At 40.9% G+C, this 22,866-nt stretch overlaps 1 protein-coding gene across 1 annotated transcript in view; it reads left to right on the forward strand.

Moving 5' to 3' along the window:
• FREM3 (FRAS1 related extracellular matrix 3) overlaps positions 1-22,866 on the forward strand; it is a 126,326-nt gene that overhangs the window by 92,705 nt on the left and 10,755 nt on the right. The window contains exons 10-17 of the mRNA XM_020989941.2: positions 2,399-2,563; positions 3,394-3,576; positions 5,161-5,291; positions 9,220-9,378; positions 11,118-11,421; positions 13,971-14,102; positions 14,441-14,772; positions 21,378-21,573. Coding sequence (XP_020845600.1) covers positions 2,399-2,563; positions 3,394-3,576; positions 5,161-5,291; positions 9,220-9,378; positions 11,118-11,421; positions 13,971-14,102; positions 14,441-14,772; positions 21,378-21,573 — 1,602 coding nt within the window. The remainder of the gene's footprint in view (positions 1-2,398; positions 2,564-3,393; positions 3,577-5,160; positions 5,292-9,219; positions 9,379-11,117; positions 11,422-13,970; positions 14,103-14,440; positions 14,773-21,377; positions 21,574-22,866) is intronic.

Consider the following 22,866-nt stretch of genomic DNA (forward strand, 5'->3'; position numbering starts at 1 on the left):
CTGATATTTAAGGATATCACTTTGGCATCTGTGTGAAGGATGGATTTGAGATGGGAGAGACTTGAAAAATGGAGACCAAAAACGTATTGCAATAGTTCAGAAAAGGGCTGGATTGAAATGAGGGCCTGAACTGAAGTGGTGGTCATATGAGTAGAGAGAAGGGATCGTATCCAAGATGTTGTGGACATGGATTTCGGCAGCTGGTGAGATGAAGTGAGGAAAAAATGAGGGGTCAAAGAGAAGGTTGATATCGCATAGCTAATGATGTGAATGCTTACACTATGGTTAAGTTATAAATGCCCGAAGGGACCATTCCAGAGCAAAAAAAGGAGAAGTTGATAGATTGCGTAGCCCTGGGAAGAAGAGTAGAGTGATGTCAATTGGTGTTCATCCTTCATTCTTGAAGAGGATCAGTGACATCACAAGTCATGTCAATAAATAAAGGGTAAAGAGGAGGTGTGGCTAGAAACAAGACAGTCATGATTTACTGCAGGAAGAATGGGACGTGACCCATCTTTCCACCTTCCAGTTAGTTAATCAAGTGCCCCACTAGGGTCCATGCCATGCCCCTCAGACAGTAGGGGCCCCTACTTTGGAGACCTCTGATCTAGAGAATTACATGCTATATTTACTGCCCCAGTTAGCAAAAATGATATTGGAGAGAGAATAGTAGAAAAAGTAATTACTTTAGCCAGAAAAGAGTTTGCGGAGGCACATATGCTAATCAAAGGCAAACACAAACCAGCCAATCTTAAGGATATCTTTGAAGTGGGGCAGACGTCATGTATGTGATGAGGTTCCAGGGCAGCTAAAGCTGAACAAGGCTATTGCTTCTTTGATTTCTTTTCTCCTCATAACTCTCATCAAGAATAAATTATAGGACTTGTTTCTAGTTTCTCAACATTGCAGCTTATCCCAGGACCATATAATGTAGTTGCATGGAACTGGAATTCAAGGAAGAAAAACTCACCAAACCAGCTGCTTCTTATCTTATAGGGATACAATGAGAATGAACAAAAAAAAATGTATTTAAAAGGGCTTTCGGCTCCAGTGAAGATATACCCATATAATTCTGGGTTGGGAGAGCGGCATTTTTTGGTCAACATTTTATTTCCATGTTGGGATAATTTTTCCATGTTAAAAGTGGGAGGTAACCTAAAGCCACCCAATTGCCCCATGGACATGTGGATAATTAAAGTGTTATATGATGCATATAACTCGATAAAAATGTTCTCATTCAGATCAAGGGAGGGGAAGAGTAGGAAAGTAAAATGGAAAATGCTAAGGGGTTGGGAGACAGGGATTCTGAGGCATTCTAATAGGTACAAGTAGAACCATGGTAAAATGTTGAGAAGATGAGGGAAGGTGAATATGGGGCATTCTGAAAGGATGGGAGTTGGGATCCTCCTGGGGTGCTAAGTGGTATTGAGAAGACAGTGATAGAAGGTGGAGGACCTTGAGCAGGCACAATAGAAAAGGATGGAGGAACTACTGAGGAGAATGTAGGCACCCCTCTCTTGGGTTTAAAGGAAATAGGGGTGAGTACAAGGAATTAAAAAGAAAAAGGAGACTAAGGGAGAGAGGAACAAAAAAACACAGCACAACAGAAACAGTGCCAGTCTTGGAATCAGATTACCTAGGTTTGAATCTCAGCCCTGTTACCTAACTTCCTGTGTGACCTTGGGCAAATCACTTCACCTAAGGGGCCTCAGTTTCCTCATCTGTAGAATTACAGAGTTGAATTAAATAGAAATAAGGATGCTTCCAGCTCAAAGTCTATGATCCTATAAAGTTACCTCTCTCCTCTGGGCCTCGGTTTCCTCATGTATAAAATAAAGAGGTTGAATGATTGTTATAGTCCCTTCCAGCTTGGACATTTTATGTTCAATTATGGCAAAAGTCAGCATAAAAGAGAAAGCCAAATGGCAGAGTCTAATGGAAAGAACAGAAAGGCATTGCATCTGGAGAAAGAGGACCTGGGTTTGAACCCTATGTCTGAGTCCAGTAATCTAATTCTTATAACAGAGGCTACTAGGTGGTACAGCTGGACCTGGAGTATGGAAGAAACTGAGTTCAAATCCTGCCTAAGATACTTGCTAGTTGTGTGACCCTGAGCAAGTCACTTATAAAAAAAAAATCTCTGCCTCAGTTTCCCTATCAGTAAAATTCTATTATTATTATTATCATTATCATTAAGAAATTACTTGAGCAATAGTTTAAAAATGTACCCACAAGCTGATGAGATAGCTAAGGTAGTAGGACTCACATCCATGACTTTCAAAGGTCTATTCTTGTGCTCCAAATTTATTTGCGTGTTATCATGGGTAGCTCTCAATTACTTCTATTGGATACCTTCCATGGCATTTTATGCAGCTGTTTCTGTTCTGGCTTTGTGCAGGAGAGACAGAGAAGGCCTGTGTGGTGACCTTAGAAGATGATTCCATTTATGAAGAAGAGGAAGAGTTCAGGCTCATACTTGGCACCCCAAAAAGCAGCTCTGCCTTTGGTGCCTTAGTTGGAGAGCAAAAAGAAATGCTGATCATGGTCAAGGATGAAGAAGACAGTGAGTTTTTAGCCTCTTACAATTTTTGTGGATCATGAACTAAATCTTTATCAGCCCTGGGCATTAGGGTACTGCCAAGTGATAAGTATTTGGTCAGAGGCTTTCCTAAATCCAAAAATATAATCCAAAATGGACATTATTTCCATTTTTGTTGGGGAAATTATTTCAGTTCATTCAAAGGAGCCAGGATTTCTATAGATTTTCCCCCTGAAATTTCTCCCAATTGTACCTAGCAAGCTCATTTGTGTAGAAGAGGACCCCAATGATGTTTGAAGCTGGGTGAACCAAGTGGAACCAAATATATACACAAATACATTTACCAGTGACAATCCAAATGATTTTGTCACAGTTACCACAGAATGATCTGTTTGTAATCGCAAACAGCCTCAGTGAGGCTGCTTGAAATGGGCTGGCCTGGGTATTAGACACCTAATTCCTGGAATCAACACACCACCACTGCATAAGTGGTAGAATGATCTAGTAATAAATGGGTAACTTAGCTAGGCTATCACTTACAACCAGGAGGAGAGCAGAGTCATCATGGTAGCATTTTCTAAATGTGCTGCATTAGTCAAGAAAATAATGGCCCTTAACTTCACCCAGAAGTCAGTTCAAGGGTTAGAAATTGGAAGCCTTGAATCTAATGGAAAATATCTGCAAGTACTTTGCAAAATCCCTAGGCCTGAAAACTATGATGGGAATTTAAAGACAGATAGGCTATGCTTCTATTTTTATATCCTCTTTCCATTTCTGGTGCCTAGCTTTTGGATCAACCTCATGTCCTAAGGCGAGACTCTACAAGTGGTATTGTCTTTTCATTGCCTTTGCAGAGCCAGTGATCAAGCTCTCCAAAGCCAAGTACAGTGTCCAGGAGCCTCAGCACCCTGGGGACACGGCTGTGCTCAGAATCCCAGTGGTGCGCCTGGGGGACACTTCCAAAGTGTCTGTGGTGAGGACCCACACGAGGGATGGCTCAGCAACCTCTGGGGAAGACTATAACCCTGTGTCTAAAGGTGAGAAAACAAGTCGTGAGCAAGCCAAACATGCATGCTTGCATCATTAATAACGCAAGGATGCCCCTCCTCAAAAGTTCAGCTACACTGGCCTGCCTTGTGATTCCCCACATAAGGGCACTCCCCCTCCATCGCCATGCCTTTACACTGGCTCTCCTCACAACTGGCATACTCTTCCTCCTCACTTCTCTGCCCCTTCGATTCCTTGACTTCCTTCAAGAAGAATGATATCATCATAATGATATATAAATATACAGTAATATAATGATATTGATTTGTCATTAATGATAAATGGTATGTAATAATACAATAATGAATATAGAATATTATATCTAATCATATATGTAATGATATAATAATACTAATTAATTTATTATTAATGATATAATATAATAACGATCATAATAAGATCATTGGCTCAAAAATTTAGAACATAAGGACCTTAAAGGTCATCTAGGTCAACCTCTGTTTTATCAATGAGGAAACTGAACCCAGAGAGGTCAAGCAAGTTTTCAAAAAGAGGTGGTTAATTAAATCAAATCCACAAGTCATGCCAAGATTCCATTTTATACAGTGAGTTTTGGCCCTAGAGCTGGCAACAATTAATAATAACGCAAATTCTAGAATACTTTCAGGCTTACAACAACACTATGAAATAGGTAACACAGGTATCATCCCATTTTTGTTTTTTTTAATTCTATGTACGCTTTCAATGGCATAGGATGCTCCCTCCCTCTCCAAATACAAATTAGCACCTGCTCAGAATCTCTTTTAGTAATTATAGAGGCATCTGAGGCTCTGAGAGATTGAGTGATTTGCCCAAGGTTACATAGCTGATAATGATATTAATAATAATAGTAACAACAATATTTATATAGTACTTTAAGGTTTGCAAAGCAGATTACAAATATTGTTTCATTTTATCCTCAGAAGGGCCCTTAGGTATGTGCTGTTATCCCTATTTTACAGATGAGGAAACTGAGGCAGGTGGCAGTTAAGTGACTGGCGCAGGGTCACACAAGCTAGGAAGTTTGTGAGGCTGGATTTAAATGCAAATCTTCCTCATTCAGAGGTCGGGTCTCTATCCTTTACACCATGCTGCCCTTCTGTCCCCCTTTTGACAGATGGTAAATTGAGAGCTGTTAAGTGACTTGCCCACAATTTCACAGCCAGTGAGATGTTCTGACTTACAGTTCACTGCTCTTTCTAAGACATCAGGCAGATAACTTATGCATGCCCTTCATGCCTGATTCCTGTCACTGACCTTAGTTTCTCCACCATTGCTAAGGAGCAATGAATTTCCAAAAGGAGTTGGGCAACAAGAAAAAAAGGAGGAGGAAATAATGGACCTTAAATGGAATGAGGATCGGTACTGGGTCTGGTCTGGGAGTTTAAAGATCTAAGTTTTAGTCCCAAGTCTACCACTGCCGAGCTGTATGAACTCAACAGACTGCTTCATCTTTCTGGGCCTCAGTTTCCCAAATGTTTTAAATAAATTCATATATGTTATGAATAGACCAGGCTTATCGAAAGAGAGGGAGCTTGGAATAAAGATTAATTTTGTTTTCTTTTTGTTCTCTTCAGATATCGAGTTCAAGGAAGGAGAAACTGAACACTTTGTAGAAATTGAAGTCTTACATGATGGCATAAGAGAAATGAGAGAAGCATTGACAGTGCACCTGAAACCAGATGAAAATATGGTGGCGGAGATACAGGTCACTGCCATTTGCTGCCCAAAGACACCTTCTAAAACCCTAGTTTGGCAAATCACACTAACCCTTTAGTCATTAAAATACTGAATCTGGCTTCCCCAATACCAATCAAATTGATCCATTCATCTCTGCATCCTACAAGAGAAACAGCAGCTCATGCCTTAATTACTGTCATTATAATGTAATTAAGATTGTGAGAGAATGATTATATGAAAGAAAAAATGAGTGTGTTGTGACTAGCAAAATTTTACTGTTGACTATATATGGAGAGAGAGAGAGAGAGAGAGAGAGAGAGAGAGAGAGAGAGAGAGAGAGAGAGAGAGAGAGAGAGAGAGAGAGACTGGGAGAGAGAGACATCTTTTAATTCTTTGATAAGATGGGATCCCTACATGGTATATATGGTCACTGAGGTTCACAGCTTTGATGTCACCCTAAACTCCTCACTCTCACTCATCCCAGACATCCAATCAGTTACTAAATGTTATCATTTCTGCCACCACAAAATCCCTTCTAGAAATTCCTTCTCTCAAAGCTCAGAGCCACCACGCTAGTTCAGGCCCTCATCATCTCTCAACTAGACAATTGCAACAGCCTTCTAATTGGTGGTCTGTCCCCATGCCAATTCACAGTCCATTCAGCTGCCAAAGTGATTTTCCTAAAGCATAGGTCTGATCATATCACTACCACCTGTACTCTATGTAGACAGCATTTTTTAAGTTCTTACTATGTTTTTAATGCTGAGGATAGAACTACAAGTGAGTAAAATAGTTCCTGCCCTCATGAAGCTTATGTTCAGAGAAAAAAAAACCAGCACATAAAGGGGAGCTGGGAATGGGGAGGGTAATGACCTGAAAGTGAATTGGAGGACTAACCTGGGCAGAATAAAATGAAAGCTCACCAGTCAGAGCCTATGGTGGTTCCACGGGTAAAGTCCAAGTTTTAGGTGTTGAAGGAGATAGAGATGATGGATAGCTTGGTATAGAGAAAGCAATGGCTCCCTATTACCTCTAGTCAATAAAAGCCTCTAAAAAAAGTCATTTACAAAACATTTTTTTAATTTTTTAATTTTTTAATTTTAAAAATTTTTTAAAATCATTTAAAACTCTCTTGACAACCTCATCCCTGCCTTTCATTCTAGTCTACTATTTTACTCCCACACACTCTGTGGTCTAGCCATGCTGGCCTACATACTGTTCCTCACATATGATGGTCTATCTTGCATTTCCATACCTTTGCACTCTGGCTGTCTCCCATCCCTGGAATGTTCTCTCTCCTCACTTCTACACCTTAGCTTCCCTAGCTTCCTTCCAAACTCAATCCAAATGCCACCTTCTATAGGAAACATTTGCTGATACTTCTGGCTGCTACAGTCTTCCCCTTTAAGATTATCTTTCTTCAGGGACCCCAAAAAAAGATGACCTTCTATCTTCTCCATATCTTTACGTGCCTATTTCTGTTTCACTCTGTTTTTTGTGGGTTCTGCTGTTTTAGAATTTGTTTAGAGCCAGTTTTTACAGGTATTTGGAGGGGTTTGGGGGAGAGCTCAAGCAAGTGGCTGCTTTTATTCCGCCATCTTGGCTTCCTCATGCACCTATTTCTATACATCTTGTCTCTCCCATTAGAATATAACCTCCTTGAAGGCAGAAAACTATTTTTGCCTTCCCTTGTAACCCCAGCATTTAGCACAGTGCCTGGCACATTTATCCAAATATTTCTGATTGATTGCTCAGTGGGTTGGTTGATTGACCAATCTGTTAACCTGAATGTCCAGGTAATGAGGAAATCTCATTCACCAGTAGTTTGGGGTAACATGAAGCTTACTTTTATACTGAACGTCAGCATGCTCTGGAGGTATATATAAAAGGAGAATAGTTTTAGTCATATGAGAAATAAAAACTGTGAATGTAACAGTTTATTCTCTATGTTCTTCAGAGAATCACAGAACATAAGAGACCTCAGCACACCTGAACAAGAGCCCTTCTACAAGAGGTGCAGGCCAGCTGGATCAGGCCCTTTGATCCAGACTAGGGGAAAGGAAATTAATATGAATCCAGCTGTTGTTGTTCAGACATGCCTAACCCATTCAGGGTTTTCTTGACAAAGATACTGGAGTGATTTGCCATTTCCTTCTCTGGCTCATTTTACAGACAAGCAAACTGAGGGAAATGGTTATGTGACTTGTTCAGGATCACTCAGCTAATAAGTGTATGAGACCAGATTTGAATTCAGAAAGATGAGTCTTCTAGGACTACAGGACAGGCTCTCCATCCATTATGCCACCTAGCTGCCCCATAGATCCAGCTAGATTGACTGACAGATACCTTTTGCTGCTTCAATCTGTATATTATATCTATCTCCAAACTTCCCCCTCCAAAACAAGATGGCTTACCTCTCCTGAACTTCCCTGATAGCTGGTTATCTAACATTTGTTTAAAGACTTCTATTGAATTTTTTCTTTTTTATTCTTTTTTAAAGTGTTATTTTTTTTAAATTATAAATTGAATTAATATTGAATCAATTGTATTTTCTTCCCACATCCCTAGAAGGAAAGAAGAGGAGAAGGAAGGAAAGAAGGAAGAGAGGAAGAGAGGAAGGAAGGAAGGAAGGAAGGAAGGAAGGAAGGAAGGAAGGAAGGAAGGAAGGAAGGAAGGAAGGAAGGAAGGGAGGGAAGAAGGAAGGAAGAGAGGAAGGGAGGAAGGAAAGAAGGAAGGAAGGAAGGGAGGGAAGAAGGAAGGAAGAGAGGAAGGGAGGAAGGAAAGAAGGAAGGAAGGAAGGAAGGAAGGAAGGAAGGAAGGAAGGAAGGAAGGAAGGAAGGGAGGAAGGAAGGAAGGAAGGAAGGAAGGAAGGAAGGAAGGAAGGAAGGAAGGAAGGAAGGAAGGAAGGAAGGAAGGAAGGAAGGAAGGGAGGGAGGAAGGAAGGGAGGGAGGGAGGAAGGAAAGAAGGAAGGGAGGGAGGGAGGGAGGGAGGAAAAAGAATGAACAAATGAATGAAGGAAGGAACAAAGGAACAAAGAAAGGAAGAAGGAAAGAAAGAGAGAAAAAGAAAGAAAGAGACAGAGGGAGAGATAAAGAGGCAGAGATACAGAAAGAAAGGAAAAGGAAAATATAATCTTATACTAGTCATTTCCAAAAATAAACTCATTCTACACATTAGAATAGAGAAACCTACTTCCTCCTAAGATGGCCCAATCCACTTTTGGTTATTTCTCATTCTTAGAAACTTTCTTCTGCTGTCAAATCTAAATTAGCCTCCTTGTCACTTTCACTCTTTCCTCTCATTTCTGCCCACTGGGGCCAAGCAGAACAAGTCTAATCTCTCAACCATCAATCAATTAAACAACAAGCATTTATTCAGTGTTTACTATGTGCCCATCACTGTTCCACAGGACAACTCCACATCATAACCAGAATTCTTTACCAAGAGTATTATTAATCACTCAGACAGGTGACTGAGGGAGCTTGAAGAATTAATATCCATGAAGATCAGTAGAATAAGGAAGAGAGCTTATTTACTATATAGGTGCTTTAGGTATGATCTTTTTCTGGAGAGAAGTAATAAAGGTAATTCCTAGGAGAAATTTCACAGTCCTATGGTTCTTTCCTGACTAGAGGACACAAAAATGAAAGTCCCAGTTATGGTCATCTTTGGGTGGTTTTCTTGCACCTGTCCCTGATAAGCAAGAAGAAATAAATTGTATATACTGATGACTCCAGTGAAATTCTGGGCATCCAGGCTCTTAACACTTGGAGCCACCAAGTGTGGCCCCATGTAGCCCACTCAAATCAGAATGTGAGCAAACAAAACAGGCAGACGAGCAATGGAAAATTAGAATGAAAAACTAAGGAGAATCATTCCTGTGATTCTAGTTTTGCCAACTCTGCTCTTCTGGAAAAGTCTTTCCTTTAACAGTCCTTCTTATCCTATATTTCAGATGAATAAAGCCATTGTGTACATCGAAGAAATGGACAGTGCTGCAGATGTCACCTTTCCAGCCATTCCCCAAGTGGTCTCACTCCTCTTGTACGATGACACATCTTCAACAAAAGAGAAACCCAGCCCCCCAGCTGGCTACCCTGTTGTGTGTGTGACGGTACGACCTGTTACCCTGAGCCCTGCCCTGTGCTAGAAAAATCTATTGGTCCACCCAAAGGGTCTTTTGAAATAATCAAATGCGGTCATTAATATGTAGTGCTTTGCAAACTTTATAGCACTATATAAATGTCAGCTATCATAATTGTTACTATTACTTATTATTATTATTATTTATTTTGCTTCCCATACTGATCAGTGCCAGAGGTATGATGTACCTGAAAGTAAGAAGCGTCAATCAGTTAAACAGGCCAGCATTTATTAAGCACCTACTATGTGCCAGGCCCTGTATTGGGCACTTGAGATACAAATACAAAGTATGAAAAAAATCCCTCTCTCAAGGCTTACATCCTGTTGGGAAGATGACATGTACATGCATAAGTATATGCAGTAAATACAAGAAGGTTAAATGTGAAGGTAATAAAGGAGAGAGGGCGGTTGAGGGGATCAGGAAAGGCTTCATATTAGGGTCTATGAAAGCAGAGATTGGTATGTTGTTGTTGGTTTTGCCTTTGTACCTGCAGTGCTTAGCACAGTGCCTGGCAAATGACAGGCACTTTAGAATTGCTTGTTGACTTGACTTGTTTAAGCTGTACTTTGAAGGAAGACAGAGAATCTGAGGTGGGGGTGAAGAAGGAGAACGTTCCACACCTGGGAAACGGGTAATGTAAAGGCATGAAAACAGGGATACAGTGCCCCCAGGAGAAACAGAGAAAAGGACAGTTTGGCTGGGCCTTGAGTGAGGAATGTCTAATGAGGCTAGAAACCTCGGATGGGGCCAAGTTGTAAAGGGCTTTAAGAACCAAACAGAGGAGTGTTTGTTTTATCCCTGAGGCGGTACAGAACCACTGGAGTTTATTGGATAGGGAAGTGACATGGTCAGACCTGCACTTAAAAAGACAGAATTTTGGCAGCTGCTGCCAGAGATGGATTGGAAGGGGAAGGGACTAATTAGGATGCCATTGCAATAGGCTAAGCATCAGTTGCTTAAAGAAAAAGTTCTCAGTTGAATTTTCTGTTTTATTAAAACTCCTACTCACCCATAACCTGATTTCCATTAGGCCCGTCCTAGTTAATTTCAGCCTTCAGTTTATTGGCACGTGCTAATTTGTATGATTACTCTAATGCCTGAGTTCTATGTTGCTTAAGTGACTTGATATTTTTGAATGTCTGCAATGTAGACTAGCTTATGTTATACGCACATACATGCTAATCTCAAATGTTATTACCCATGAGGCCCTCCCTAATGCCTTCTCCACCCCAATTACTTTGTATTAACATTATATATTTTTTTATTTATTTTCCTCCAATAGAACATAATCTCATAATCTCATTTCATTCATGTCTGACTGTTTATGACCCCATTTGGGGTTTTCTTGGTAAAGATACTGAAGTGGTTTTCTATTTCCCTCTCCAGCTCATTTTACAGATGAGGAAACTGAGGCAAACAGGGTTATGTGACTTTCCCAGGGTCACATACCTAGTAAGTGTTTGAGGCTGGATTTGAACTCAGCAAGAGGGTTCTTCCTGACTCCAGACCTGGCACTCTATCCACTGCATCACCTAGTTGCCCCTCCTAGAAAATAGGGACTGTGTGTGGTTTTTTTTTCTTTGTATGCTCCGAACTTGGCAATAAGTTCTAGTTTATAAATAAATGAGTATACAAATCATACACAACAGTTTATAAATTCAAGATATACTGCATCTCTCTCTCTCCACTTTTTCTCTTTGTCATTCTAGGCATGCAACTCCAAATATTCAGACTATGACAAGACAGGGTCCATTTGCACAGTGGAAAACATTAATGACACCCTGACTCTGTATCGATGGATGGTCGGTGCTCCAGCCAGCAGCAATGGAGTCACCAGTCCCATGCAAGAAATAGATGCCAGCACTTTCTTCACCAACACCAAATCTATTACCCTTGACTCCATCTACTTCCGAGCTGGGTCGAGGGTACAGTGTGCCGCACAGGCGGTTAGTACGAGTGGCGATGTGGGGCTGGAACTTCTGAGTTCAGTCGTCACTGTCAGCAAAGAAGATGGTGAGTGGTAAGCTCCTAAAGAGTAATCCAGAGCAGCTAGGTGGTGCAGTAGATAGAGCACTGGCCTTGGAGTCAGGAGGACCTGAGTTCAAATCCAGACTCAGACGCTTGACACTGACTAGGTGTGTGACCTTGGGCAAGCCACTTAACCCCTACTGCCTCACCAAAAAGCCAAAAAAAAAAGTGCATATCATTTTATGGGGCACCTAGATGGTGCAATGGATAGAGCACCAGTCCTGGATTCAGGAATTCCTGAGTTCAAATCTGGCCTCAGACACTTGACACTTACTAGCTGTGTGACCATGGGCAAGTCACTTTACCCCATTGCCTCACCAAAACTAATGATGATGATGATGATGATGATGATGATTATGATAATAATAATAATAATAATAATAAGTAATCCGTAGTACAATAGGAGATCCCAGGACTCCCTGTTAAGAAGAGGGAATTATGGAAATTATAATCCTTGAACTCTCTGAGAGCTTGTATGTGTCAAATGGATTCTACATGTAGAAGATAATTGTAACCTGCCATTTATCTAAACTTCAAGCATCCAGAAAAAGGTCCAATAACTCAGATTTTTGTTTTTGTGCATTTGTCCATTTTGCCTCCTCTATGCTGAAAAAGAAACAAATGACTAATAAACAAGATGTCAGGCATTTACTCATCAAAGCAATAGTGGATAGACACAGGTCCAAACCAATCTTGCATCTTCTGTATCTACAGTACCACTCCATAACTTTAATTTTTTTATTTTTACATCACAATCATTTCTGGATACCTCTCTATCACCACCACTGAACCTTCGCTTATACAAAAAGAAAAGGAAAAAAATACACACAACCAGTTAAGCAAACCCAGCTGATAGAGTGGCTACATTTGGCAGTGTAGACAGCATTCTACATTCTTATTCCCACACTTCTCTACTGAAGTGAAAAACATGTTTCATCATCTCTTCTCTGGGACCATCATTGGTCATTACAGTTACTCAGAGTTCAACTTCCTTTCAGTTTTTTGTTCATTTGTTTATATTGTTGTAGTGCTAGTGCAGATTCTTCTAGTTCTCTATATTTCACTCTGTATCAATTCACCTATGCCTTCTGATGTACAATAACTCATTTTCGTAATGGTGGCCATAAGATCTTCAAGACCCTGAAATACCCTTGAAATTGTCAAAGATGACCTTGTGCCTGTTTCATTTCTTTGAAAATGGGTAGCATAGGTGTGGTATACACACTCATTTTTTACCAGAATTGTTGATTGAATAGAACACCCCTGTTCTCCAATCACTTTAGATAAATGAACAACCTAGTCAATCATTTGAATACCTATCTATCTATATCTATCTACCTACATATATATATATATGTGTGTGTGTGTGTGTGTGTGTGTGTGTGTGTGTGTATAGGTATGAATATATATATATGTGTGTGTGTGTGTATACATATATATATATATATATATATATATATATATGTAGGTAGATAGATATAGATAGATAGGTACCTACATATATATATATATATATGTGTGTGTGTGTGTGTGTGTGTGTGTGTGTGTGTGTATAGGTATGAATATATATATATGTGTGTGTGTGTGTATACATATATATATATATATGTGATTTCATGAAGTCGCAGGATTGAAAGGAACTTCAGGATATTATTGAGTAACATGTCCAGGGATGACCTTTTGTGCTGAACTTGGAGTCACCAATATTCTTAGCTGCCATATCACACTGTTGGCTGATATTGAGCTCAAAAGTGCACTAAACCTACCCCACCCTCCAATCTTTTTTCAGACAAGCTGCTATCTAGCCATACTGCCTTCATCTTATACATGTGAAGGTGATTTTTTTCAACCTAACTTTACATTTATCCCTATTGAATTTCATCTTATTAGAGCTACTCTGATGTTCTGGCCTGAACTTCAGAGCATGGGTAATTGTATTTGTCTATGGTCTCCCATCATGATTTTTCCCTTTGTATTAACAGATTCCTTTGTAGTCAATAGGAGAACTTCAGAAGGTAAAGGAGAAGCTGGCAAAGTGGTCCAAAGACACCAATTCTATCCAACAAACTTGCTTTGAATATCTACCATGCACAAAGCACCAAACAACTAATGAAAGAGAGCAAATTGATTTAAATTCATCTTTCCATTTCCTCTTAAAGGACTGATTGAGCCAATTCTGTATTGAAGAATTAGCACCACCATTATTAGCTCCAGTTTTCATTTTAAACAAAGCTTCCAACTCTTCCCTCTCTCAACCTTTCATCACAGCTGGAAGTGGAACTACAGGGACAATATTTCTCCTTTACCTGCATTTCTGTTCTGGCAGAGGTGCTAATGAATGATAGCTTGGACAAGAAGCAAATAGAAGTAGAAGTAGAAGGCCTAGATAATTCCCAAACTAAACCAGGAATCCTCAAGAGTCGAATGTAGATAGAAGTCACTGGGTTGCATAAATCTGCATGCATTATTTTCTGTCTTCATCTTCCCAGAATTCCCAATCCCCTTTACATTCTCATGAGTTTATGTTTCCCTAGGCCTCTGTCAGCCACGTATACCTGGAGCAGTAGGAGCCGAACCCTTCTCAGCCAGGATCTGCTATACTGGGCCAGATGAACCTGATTATGCCAACTTGATCAAGCTCACTGTGAGGATGCCTCACCTGGATGGTAAGGTCCATACTAGTGTGCAACAGAGCACCCACTTTACAGGCAAGAATTTCTATTCACCAGGAGGACAAATGAATTATTAGGAGTCATGTACCAAGTCAGTAGAAGGAAATGGCAAACCACTCCAGTATCTTTGCCAAGAAAACCCCAAATGGGGTCACAAAGAGAAAATGACCAAAAATACCAACTCAGTGGCAAAACAGGAAGTCACAAACTCAGGTTACCTAATTCCTTCCTACTTAAGACATCTCTCTCCTAAAACCCTGATTCTCCCTCCCCCTCTCCGTCTGCTTTCCCATTTGATGCTGCCAAGCTTACCACGTTGTATCATGTTTCAGGAATGCTGCCAGTCATCTCCACCCGACCTCTGTCCAACTTTGAGCTGACGCTGAGCCCTGATGGGACTCGGGTGGGCAACCACAAGTGTTCCAACCTCCTAGATTACAGTGAGATCCAGACCAGGCATGGTTTCATCACAGAATATACAAGGAGCACAGATATAATCGGCGAGACATTACCCTACCAGTATAACACTTCTTTGAGGTCTGCCCAGACCCTCCGCTTTTACCACAACCTTAATCTTGATGCTTGCCTCTGGGAATTCAACAACTACTATGACATGTCAGAACTCCTAACAGCCTGCGGTGGCTCTGTTAGCACTGATGGCCAGGTATGTTTCATAGAGAAGGTATTTGTTGAACCCTGGGGTGGGAGAACCACAGAAGCAGCATCATAATAACATCTCACATCCCTCATGCTACAAAGAGTTATATAGGGTAAGCACTACACTTGCTATTATTATAATACACATTTTTTTTAGACCTATAATTCATCAATATAGGGAACTCCAAGAGTGGAAACTCCCTTCACTGGTACAAGTTAGGCCACTTGTCTATAGTTTATAGTCTCAGAGAGTTATGCAGAGGAACTGAGAGGCAACATGACTTCTTTCCTGTGTTCACTTGACAGTATGTGTCAGAGGTAGAGACTTAACCTAGGTCTTCCTGACTCCAAGGTTAATATCACAGCCTCCATCCCATATTGCCTTTCATCCCTGTTGTTTAGATACGGAAACCGAATCTCAGATAGGTTAATATAACATGCAGGTATCAGAGAAGGATTCAAACTCAGGTCTTCCCAACTCTTAGCCCAATGCTCTATCCATGAGTCACACAAGCACTGAGGATCTGAGATGCCAACATAAGCACAGTAATTTACATACAGAGGTATTTCATCTAATATGTAGAATTGACTTTATGAGGTTCTAAGTGTAGATAATCTCCAACCTCCCTAGTTAATCAGTTAGAAAAGTTTTTTTTAATCTTCAAAAGTCTGGTATTATATCAAGAAACATAAATATAATGATAATCAAACAGAATATTACATACCATTAAGCCTTCTCCTTTACTCACTGCATCTAATCAGCTATGAAATTTTGTAACTGTTACCTTTACAGAATCCCACATCCATCCCTTCTTATGACTTACCCAGTCATCCCTCCAGCACACATTCTCATCACTTCCCACCTGAACTATTACAGTGACCTCCTAAATGGTGTCACAGCCTTAAATCTCTCTCAGCTCGAGTTCACCGCACATCTACCAAAGTATTTGCCTTAAGTGTAGGTCTGACTGTGTCACTTGCCTACTCAATAAATTCCATGGCTGTCTATTGTATCTGGCATTTAATGCCCTTAACAACCCAGCCCTGATCTTCTAATCTAGCTTCATCGTACATTTCTCTCCTTGCCCCTCTTCCCACATCCTACAATCCAGCCAAATTGGACTTCTCTCTGTTCTTCACACATAACACCTCATCTCCCATCTCCATCCCTTTGTAGCAGCCATCCCCCAGACTTGGAAGATACTTCCTCACTTTCTTCAGGACCGTGCTCGAGTGCCAGCTTCTATATGAAGCCTTTCCTCATCTCCCCAGCTCAGAGTGACCTCCCTCCCTCTTTAATTACCTTGCTTTTATCTCCCTTGTGTTTATTTGTACTTTTTTCTGTACATGCTTACATATGTACATGCTGTTTCCCTCATAGGTGAGCCCTACTTGACAGCAAGGCCTGTTTCCTCTTTTGTCACCTACCACAATGTCTGGGACATTGGAGGTATTTGGTAAATGGATGTCGATTGCTTGGTCAATGAAGAAAGTGAGGTCCCAAGAGGTTGGGCTTCCTTGGGGAAGTCCAAGGCCATGCAGCTAGAGCTAGAACTCACATGTTTTAATTCCTAGCTCAATGTTCTTTTCATTACGTCCCACTACCTCTCCTGAAAAATTAGAATTCTTAGAAATAAAAGGATTTCAGGGAGGCAATATGGTGCGGTGAATAGAGTGCTGGACTTGATTTAGGAAGATCTAGATTCAAATATCATTGCAGACACTCATTAGCTATGTGACTGTGGATAAAATCACCCCATGTCTCAGATCTTCAGCTTCTTCATCTGAAATAAATTAAAAAAGGATAATAATGGTGCCTACCTCATAGCACTGTTGTAAACATCAAATGAGATAATGTAAAATGATTTACAAGCATCTTTTAACAAACCCTTTAAAGGGGGCTACGTAAAGGTGGACTAATAAAAAAAAATAAACAAAAAGATTTCTCTTGAAAGGTTTTTTAACTTTCCACTGTCAACCCTGCATCCCAGATTCCCTGCCCTTACTTTTACACCCCCGTAGAGATACCTGAGAAGTTGACAGCTGGTGGATGTTGGCAGAAGCAAGACTTCCATCCCCCACAAAAGGAAAAAAAAAATCTCTCCATCATGCAAGTGGGAGGGAGCTATGAAAACAGAGAAATTGTGGATGCTCAGGCACCAGTGGGAGAGATGCTGCTGAGAAAGGCCCTCGTCATTTGCCAGCTCCCTCCTCCTCAAGCACCAGAATAGGTTATAAAGATACACAGCAGTTAAGGTCTGGCATGGGCCATCTAACCTTGTCTCTCCTTATCTCATGTTAAGCAAGTGATCACCAAGAAACGTAGGGGTTCCTCAGCAAGAAGGCTTGCAAAATTGGTTAAACCAAGGACCTCCACACCCACAGCGTTGGGGGTCCTTTGCCTGCTGTCTGCTCATCTGAGTCAGTCATGTATCATCCCTAAGACCTGTCCATTCAGATCTGGGTCTGGAGGGCAGTATCTCTCTCATCTTTGTGTTTCCCAAGAGAGTCAGGGTTTGAAACCTAGGCCCTGTTTGTCTGTCTCCCTCTGTGTGTGGCTAGAGGAAACCAGCTTCCTTCATTCAGATGAATGGGAGAAGTCTCTGCTGATGAGACTAGGCTGGCTGGCTTGCTTCTTTCTAGAAGTTCAGTCATGAGACGCCATCTCTCACTATATATATAGTGTATATGTAGCATAAAGTGTGTGCGTGTGTGTGTGTGTGTGTGTGTGTGTGTGTGTGTGTGTGTATACAAATACATATACTATATATAGTATAGAGCATAGCGCCCAGGGAAAAAGTGCCCTACACACTTAGTCTGTTCTATACTTTTTGGGTGACAAAAAAGCAAATCAGGCTTCTTTAGCCGCTCTTTTTAGGGAACTTTGAACTTTCAAAGGATCTGTAAATGGGCAAGAATAACCAAGCCAGACAGGCAGCATAACATGGGGAGACAGATAGGATGCTGGACCTGGAGTCTGGTTCCATTTCTGCATTTTATGCGTGACTCTCTCTGTGACACACAGCTGAAACCTTTGAGCCTCAGTTTTCTCATCTGTAAAATGGGACTGATAACACCTATAGGACCTGTCTCACAGGGTTGTGAAGATAACTCCTTGTTGAGGAAGTGGTCAAAGGGATTCTTTTCAGGGATAGACTGGATTAGATGGCTGCTGGAACAGTAAAATTCTGTGAGCCTGGTGAGGACTCAAAAGAAGACGCTTGACATTTACTATCTATGTGACCCTGGGCAAGTGACATTGCCTCACCAAAAAAAAAAAAAAAAGGGAAGAAGCAATGTATAGAAAAGTGCTTGACCAACTTCACAATACTATGTAAATTTAAAATAGAAGTAGAATTATTTTTAGAAGCTGAGAAATGATTAAAAATAAAAATCAGCCTGGACCTAAGGCAGGAAACTAATTTTTTAGGAAATTGAAGGGATAAGTTGCTGGGAAGTTGCATATCTGCACACGTGCCTGTGGTGTCCACATGCATTCAGTTCCCCAGCTACAAGACAGAGATCTCCCTCTCCTGACCTCTGGTCAACACTTTCTTTGGAAAGTTCTTTGAATTCTAAATGCCATCTCAAAGCAGAAGCAGCCAGGGAATGGTGTACAATAATGTATGTTATTATCATTATGCCTGCTCTCAGACTGATGGAAAGAAAATGGAGGGCATGGCTGGCCTCTACATCTGCACCTCTATGTGTTCTCTATACTCACATTTTCTCTTAACACAGGCTTTCATATTTAATATTTAGAGCCTCTGTCTTGACTGTGGCATTATCCTGATTTCAATGAACAAGCATTTATTAAACATTTACTATGGGCCAGGTACTCAGGATACAAAGAAAAGCAAAATTATCGCCCAGCCCTCAAGGAGCTTATATTTTGATGGGATAGACAACATGCAAAATCTCGATCATACAAGATATATACAGTGCAGATGGGGTGGGGGAAGAAAACAAGTATCTCTTAAGCACTTATTATGTTCCAGGCTATCTGCTAAGCACTTTACAATGATCTCATTCAATCCTTGTAACAACCCTGAGAGGTAGGTGCTGCTGTTATCCCTATTTTACAATTGAGGCAGACAGAAATTAAATGACTTGCCCAGGGTCACACAGCTAGTAAGTGTCTGTGGTCAGTACAGCTAAGAGAACTGAGGCAGACAGAAGTTAAGTGACTTGCCCAGGGTCACACAGCTAGTGTGTGTCTGAGGTCAGTACAGCTGAGGGAACTGAGGGTCTGAGGTCAGATTTGAACTCAGGGTCTTCCTCACTTCCTACTAATAGCACCCTATTAGCAACTGGAAGGAAGAGGAAAGGATTTGAGCTGAGTAATAAGAGAGTCAGGCTTAACCCTTCTCAGCAATCCAAAGGCCTCATGTTGGAAAATGCTCTCCACATCCAAAGAAAGAACTTACGGAGTTTGAATGCAGATCGAAGCATATTATTTGCAATTTTTTTTCTTCTGTTGTGTTTTGTTTCCTCTTTCTGGTAGTTCCTCCTATTGGTTCTAATTCTTACAACATCACTAATGTGAAAATATATTTAATAGGAATGTATATGTTTAGCCTATATCAGATTGTGTGCCATCTTGGGGAGGGAGGTGGAGAAAAATTTAAAACTCAAAAGCTTATGGAAGCTATTGTTGATAACTCAAAATAAATTAATTTTTAAAATTTAAAAAAAAAATAAGAGAGTCAGGGAAACCAACAAATGGAGTGAAAAGACAGAGTATACTACAAAGCTGGGAGATGGAATCTTATGTTTGAGGAATTTCAAGTAGGCTAAAGGAGCAGAAGAAGGTGTTGGAAGACTAGAAAAGCAAGGGATATTTCATTCTGTTCCCCAGAGATGTTGAATATCCCAGATGAGCAATCACATGTTTGGACATTGTAAAAGAAAAATAAAGAATCCAGTGGGAGGTTTGGAGCTCCCAATCCTGTTCTCTACCTTAAAACAAACTGCTTCTGGGACTTAGTGTCTCAGTATGATACAGTACAGCACATTGTAATACAGGAAGCATTTATTAAGTGCTTACTGCATGCAAGGTACTGAGGGAGTTACAAAGTTAAAATTATAATAGCTGATTTGTATCTATTACTTTCAAGTTTGCAAAGGGCTTTGCAAATGTTGAGCGGGTTTGGGTTTTGTAACAACTCTGATGGGTTAACAGATATTTTCACACTTTGATAGGTGAGAAAACTGAGGTCTAGAAAGATAAAGTGATTTGCTTTCAGATGCACGGTTAACAGAGGCTGCAGGCAAGATTGATACCAATGGGTTTTCCTGCCCACAGGTCTGGCACACTACCGATTATGCCATTCTGGCTCTATCAAGAAGAGATTCCCCCATTTTATAGGTGAAGAAACTGAGGATTGGAACGGTCAGCTAATGTCAGCGAGGTAGAAAAGCGGATAATGTTAGGTTTGGAGTCATGAAGAACTGGATCAAATCCTGCCTCAGACGCTTACTAGCTATGTGACATTGAGAAAGTCACCTCAGTTTCCTCATGTGTAAAATGGAGATGATAATAATAACACCTACCTCACAGGATTGTTATGAGGGTCAAGTGAGAAGTGGCATATGTAAAGCATTTTGCAAACCTTACACCACTATATAAACATAAGCTATAACAATAATTATGTGACTTGCTCATGGTCACAGAGTAAGTCAAGTAAGTGCATAGGTGGATTCCAAACATCATCTGCCTATCTCCAGGTCCAGCAGTCTACCCACAATGCCATGCTGCTTCTTTATAAACACCCCTAAGGGGCTTACCCTCTTCTATAGGAGAGGACACTGGATCTCCATAACATTACATGAAAAGTGCAGTAGAGAGTTTTAAAATTAAGTGTTGTTTGAAACCCGAGAAGAAAGTCACCAACTGGGAGAATGATACCTTTTTGGGTAGACCTTTAAAGTGTCTCGGTAGTAGAATATCCAGGGTAGAGAGAATCTATTAAAAATCAGACCCAACTAGAGAATTGGCATTCCAGGGGAAAAGTATATGTGTGTGTCTGTTATCCCAACATTTCCCTATAAATATAATAAATGACAGACACACCCAAAAGGAAAATGAAAACAACTAATGCTCATTCATTCAACATGCATCTACTAGGGAGCTACTATGCCTGACTCAATGTACTAGGTGCTGGAAATGTTGTTGTTGTTCAGTCATTTCAGTTGTGTAGGACTCTTCATGACCCCATTTGGAGTTTTCCTGGCAGAGATACTGGAGTGGTTTGCCATTTCCTCCTCCAACTCATTTTACAGAGGAGGAAATTGAAGTAAATGGGGTTAAATGACTTACCCAGGGTCACCTAGCTAGTAAGTATCCGAGGCCAGATTTGAACTCAGGGAGATGACTCTTCCTGACTTTGGGCCCAGTGCTCTATCCACTGCACTACCTGGCAAAGACAAAAATGAATAGTGCCTCACCTCAAGAGGCTTATATCTTATTCATCAGAATAGGAGGATCTGAAAAAAACAAGTGATGTTTGATGGTTTTCACTTGACACTTAAAGCTCTGGAGGTGAGGTCTGTGGGGTTTCCCACATCCCCATGTGTACGGGTCTTAACCTGCTCCATTCTTCATTTTTTCAGGTATTAAACCTGGTGCAGTCCTATGTCACCCTGCGTGTGCCCCTCTTTGTCTCCTATGTCTTTCATTCCCCAGCAGCAGTTGGGGGGCACTGGATGCATTTCGACTTGCAATCTGAGCTGAGGCTTACCTTTGTGTATGACACCGCCATACTGTGGAAGGAAGGCATTGGCAGTCCCCCAGGATCAGAGCTTCAGGGTAAGTGTGTATAGGACTACTCCAGGGAAGAAGAAGGAAAAAAACCATATTTATATAGTGCTTCTCCTATGGGAAACTGTAACTTCACTTTTGTTTTTCGGTTTGGGGCTTGTTTGGGGTTTTTTTTTGGCTAGGCAATGGGGTTAAGTGACTTGCCCAGGGTCACACAGCTAATAAGTGTTATGTGTCTAAGGCCAGATATGAACTCAGGTCCTCCTGAATCCAAGGCCAATGCTCTATCCACTGCGCCACCTAGCTGCCCCAGTAACTTCACTTTTGGGAGAGAGTGTGGTACAATGGAAATTCAAATGCTGGATTTGGAGTCAAATCTTACTTTAGTTAACTGATTGATTTAATTAATGGACTAATTTAGTTAATTATTCTTGCTGACTGAGGTTGTGTGACTTCATGGATAGAGAGTTGGCTTTGGAGCCAGGGAAATCTGGGTTCAAGTCCTACCTCTGACCCTGTGTTGGACACTGTATCACTGTTCCAGGTGACCCTGGCCGGGGACTGTAAGATCTTCATGCTCTAGACTACTCTCTGGGACTCAGGTTGAGGAGAAGATCCCAGCCTGCATTGGTAAAGGAGCTCCCTATAGGCCTGCAAAATCACAAATCTAGTCACTAAACCCCGATTCAGGCTCAGTAAATGCTAAGCCCAGTTGTTTAAGGTCTTCCAATGTTGTCATGACCCTCTTAATCTTGGACCCTAGGGCAAAGTCCTGGCTACGTTGTCTAGGTTATTCCTCTGGTAAGCAGAGTCGGTGGTGGAGAGGGACAACATGTTTTAGACATTAACTGATGCCATAACTGAGCAAAGACAGCCAAGAGTGACATCATGAAACACTACAAAGGCACAGCTGGTAGCTCAGTGGATAGAGTACCAGCCCTGGAGTCAGGAGGACCTGAGTTCAAATCTGATCTCAGACACTTAATAGCTGTGTGACCCTAGGCAAGTCACTTAACCCCAATAGCATTACAAAAAAAAAACACTACAAAGAATAGAGGCATATAGAACTAAGCTATATCCAGTTCTAAGAAAGTATGCAGGAAAACCAATAGAAAAGAAATAGAATTTCCAAGAATAGAAAGAACCCAAGATCAGTGGGCCCAATCCAGCTAAAGCTGTTCCATGCAAAGCCAGGAGAATAACGAATGCACTGAGACACGAGTAGATAATCTGCTTCTAAAGAAAAATCAGCAGGAACTTACCTTTTCATAATAAACAAATATTCATCAGGATTTCCTCTTCCCCATCCTAGTGCTAAGTGGAGGATTTCTCATCACCTCA

The sequence above is a fragment of the Phascolarctos cinereus genome, unplaced genomic scaffold, assembly GCF_003287225.1.
Source record: "Phascolarctos cinereus isolate Bilbo 61053 unplaced genomic scaffold, phaCin_HiC Scaffold_9;HRSCAF=440, whole genome shotgun sequence".
NCBI classification, from domain to species: Eukaryota; Metazoa; Chordata; class Mammalia; order Diprotodontia; family Phascolarctidae; genus Phascolarctos; species Phascolarctos cinereus.